We start from the raw sequence: 3964 nt of genomic DNA, 5'->3' as shown, positions 1-3964 counted from the left end.
AGGACACAATTAGAGATATTTTTTAGACCAGGGATACTGAATTGATTCTAAAAATTCATTTATCTGAGCAGCACATTCATGACAAATTAATATGGGCACCAGAGGAAGATGAAAATTTCACTGTCAAAAGTTGTTACGGAGTTCTACATGGAGATCTTCGACAAGAGGACAGAATCAATGGGCTTTGGTCTGGAAATTAAAAACACTTCCCAAGGTGAAAGTATTTTTTTGGCAAGCCTGCACCAATTGTCTCCCTACAAAAGACTTGTGTAACACCTCACTTTTCTTAAACTTAATTAACAAACTAAACCTTTAAAGATAAACTAAAGCAGCGGATTAAAACAACTAAATAAACATAAAGAGGTGTCACTGCCCACGGTGACTGCACAGGCTAAAAAAAGAATCTAAAGGAGTCAAACTTAAAGTACTATAACCAAACTTGGGGAACAAAGCCCCGGTGTTCAACACCATCAAAAGATAAGGTAGTCAACTACAAAACCCAAAACAACAAGAGTTTAGACTACAAAGTCATCTAACTAAACTAGTCTAACTCGTACTCTCTCGTACGTACGAACTGGGCCCACCTGAAAGGAGTTAACAAACAACAAGTAGCAAACAAAACCCGTTAGCACGAAGCTAAGTATAACGCCACTCAACCCCGTAAAGTAAATACAGTATATACTTTGGAAAACAAAGTTCCACATTCTTTGCTCAAACAGGCCTATACACCATAGTTATCACAGCGCCTTGTTAAGTCGCGGCGCCCCCCGACCGACTTGTCGCCTAGGCGACAAGTTAGGAAGAACAATATATATATAATTATATATATTATATATAATTATATATAGATTAATATATATATCTAAAGTTTAAACATGCTAAAGTCTAAACTCTAAAAAATTAAACATATTCAAGTATTCAAGCATTCAACATATTAAGGTACCAAGTTACCAACTACATAACACACAAGTAACACAACTACACAAGTAGAATACTAGAATAATCAACAAGACAACAATATCCAAATTAAAAGTCTCAAAGGTCCATCAAGAAGTCATCAATATTTGTTTCTCCCTCATTGCCATCATTACTATCTTCATTTCCCACTTCATCATCATCTTGAACATCATCATCATCTTCAATGTCCTCATCATCATTAGGAAAATGTTCTTCTTCATTTTGTTCTTCCTCATCTATCCTAGAACTAGAAGGAGTACTAGTAGAAGCATTGCGGCTTTGTGAATAGCTCAACACTTGTGCACGTGAACCCTCCCCTGCGTGAGCTCTTGTAGAAAGATGAGAGCCCTCAAGATTGTTCGATGCACCAATTGCTTCATCAACATGCCTCCATGAAAGATCACCCCCGGGATGAACATCATCACTAGATTCACCACCATTAATCCATTCATTGTCCCATTGGAACTCTTCTAAGACCAATGGATTAAAGTTGGAGCCTTCTTCACGCATCTTTTGAAACCTACTTGCAATTTTACGATTGTATTGAACATAGACCAAGTCGTTCAATCTCTTATGTTCTAAGCGGTTTTTTTTCTTTGTATGGATCTAAAAAAGTAAAAGTAGAAACATAAACAAGTTTAAAATTCATGTATTAAAATTTTAGATAAATTATTCTATAATACTATTTACTAATTAGGAAAACTATACTTACAAATTCAAATGTGCTCCAATTGCGCTCACAACCGGAAGATGAACAACAAAGGCTTGTGATGCGCATTGCTAGTGTTTGAAGCTCAATGCTAAGTCCACCAAAAGCATTCCACCAATCAACTACAAAATAAGTTTAAGATTTATCATATTTAATATACTTTGTACTTAGTGTCTTAGTAGTTATTTACTTAGTATGATAGTATTACTTACGAGGAGTCTTTGCTTTTTGTTGCTTGACTGCTAATGGCATTCCAAAGTCTTTCCTCATGTTATCATAGTTATATGCTTGATTGCTGATCTTCACTTGCAAGTCATCATCGTCAATCATCTTATGAAGTATTGTATTGAACATGGCTCGTTGCTTACGAGCACATGTACTATCCGTCGCCTTAAGGTCAAAGTATTTAGAAGGATTTAAAAATAAGGCGGCTCCATATAAATCCACTCCCATCTGATCATCCCATCTCCGTTCTACAATAGCCATCAACTTTCCCAACAACCTTGGCTTGCTTGCAAATGATTCATTGAGTTTTTTCTTAGCAGCCAACATAGCCATCGTAAACTCGGGCATAGCTGGAGTACTATCAGCATCAACGATCCTCAACACACTCAAAATGGGATGTGGTGCTCTCAAGAAATCCTCAACCGCAATCCAAAATCTATACGACATCACGATCTCACACACCTTTTTACCCGCTTCGGTGTTGGATAATTTTGAGCGAACCCAATTATCACTAACAAATAGAGCTCTCAAAGCATTTCTGTGCTTGTACAAACTCTGTAAAGTGAGGAATGCTGTGGCGAATCGGGTAGCTCCAGCTCTTACAAGATCTTGCCCACCCGTATGTTCTCTCATGGCACTAAGGATTTGCCCATGTCTATAAATAAAAGTGGTAATATTTCTACCACTTGCAATCTTGGACTTGAACTCTGTCATCTTCCCAATGTCCTCTAGCATGAGGTCAAGACAGTGTGCTGCACAAGGAGTCCAAAATAATGTCCGAATCCTCTCCTCCAAAAGTTTTCCCGCGGCTTTATAGTTTGCTCCATTGTCGGTCACTATTTGAACAACATTTTCTTTTCCAACTTCTTCAACTTTTTGCTCCAACAATCCAGGTAACATTCTTGCATCGTGTGACTCACTCGATGCATCAACCGACTCCAAGAAAAAAGTCCCCTCGGGACTATTCACAAGAAAATTAATCAAATGTCTACCTCTCTTATCGGTCCACCCATCAGACATGAGTGTGCACCCGTATTGCTTCCAAGCAAGTTTATGTCTTTCTTTCAACTTATCAGTCGCTTGCTTTGAGTCCAAAAGGAGGGGTACTCGTAACTCATGAAAGCTAGGAGGCTTCAATCCTGACCCCCATTGTCCAATTGATTCAACCATTACTTCAAAGCTTCTTGAATTAGCTGCATTAAATGGTATGCCATTCTCATAAAAAAATCTACTATATGTAGCATTGTCCTCTTTGGTTCTTCCTTACTCTTCGTACAAGCCTCAATTGTTCTTTGAGTAGGACCCTTGGAATGCCTCTCATCAACTACTTTTTCAGGGGTCTTTCTAAGTAGTGATGCAACTGATTGAGTTTGTTTTCCTACTCTCGGTTGCGGTTCTGCAAATCTCAAAATGGTTTGTTTTCTCTTACTAGCCGTCCCGGAACTTGGATAAGTAACGGAATCGTGAGATGATGGTTGTGTTTCTTCCCTTGCCAATTCTTGCACATCATCATCCACATTATCATCCAAGACCACCCTTGATCTCTTCATTCTTGATGTGCCTTGCATATATTGTTGCATTTCCCTCATAATCTCCGTAGTTGTTTTGGGGCATTTAGCAACATCTCCGTAACCCGCCGCCAAGTTTTGTTTTAGTCTTTTGATTCCCGAATGCATTTGTTTGTGGCAAAGTGAACATTCGACTAAATCTTTGTTTGCCAAGTCCGGCCAAAAACCATACTTCCATCCCGGATCATTTGACTTAGCTTTCCTCTTAGGGTCGGTAGATGGATCATAGCTCTCATTTTTCGAATTTGCAGCCATAATTGACTGTAATCCTACTGTCCAATCATGAAACAATGTACAATTTTTTTAAAAAAAAAATAAATAAATAAAGTAATTGACCAAGTGGTAGGCAGTGAGCACTGCCTCTGCTCACTGCCGCTACGTGGCCATAAGGCCATTAATGGCTTAAATACCAAACAAAGTCATTTGACTCATTTCTTTGGTATATAAAGCCACTACAAATGAAAACAAAGAGAAAACAAACAAAAAAAAAAAAGAAGAAGAAAAA

General features: G+C 38.1%; 1 protein-coding gene across 1 annotated transcript; it reads right to left on the bottom strand.

Moving 5' to 3' along the window:
- Positions 1 to 1908: 1908 nt before the first annotated feature.
- Positions 1909 to 3714, bottom strand: LOC109174471. Its single transcript, XM_019323708.1, has 3 exons — positions 3168 to 3714; positions 1973 to 3084; positions 1909 to 1926 (listed from the first exon to the last, which is right to left on the bottom strand). The coding sequence occupies exons 1-3, from the start codon at positions 3712 to 3714 to the stop codon at positions 1909 to 1911; spliced, it is 1677 nt and encodes a 558-aa protein (XP_019179253.1).
- Between the last annotated feature and the right edge of the window lie 250 nt (positions 3715 to 3964).

This window comes from Ipomoea nil, unplaced genomic scaffold (assembly GCF_001879475.1).
Source record: "Ipomoea nil cultivar Tokyo-kokei standard unplaced genomic scaffold, Asagao_1.1 scaffold0642, whole genome shotgun sequence".
Lineage (NCBI taxonomy): Eukaryota > Viridiplantae > Streptophyta > Magnoliopsida > Solanales > Convolvulaceae > Ipomoea > Ipomoea nil.
The sequence above is the reverse complement of the archived record's forward strand: the minus strand, read 5'-3'. Positions and strand labels throughout refer to the sequence as shown.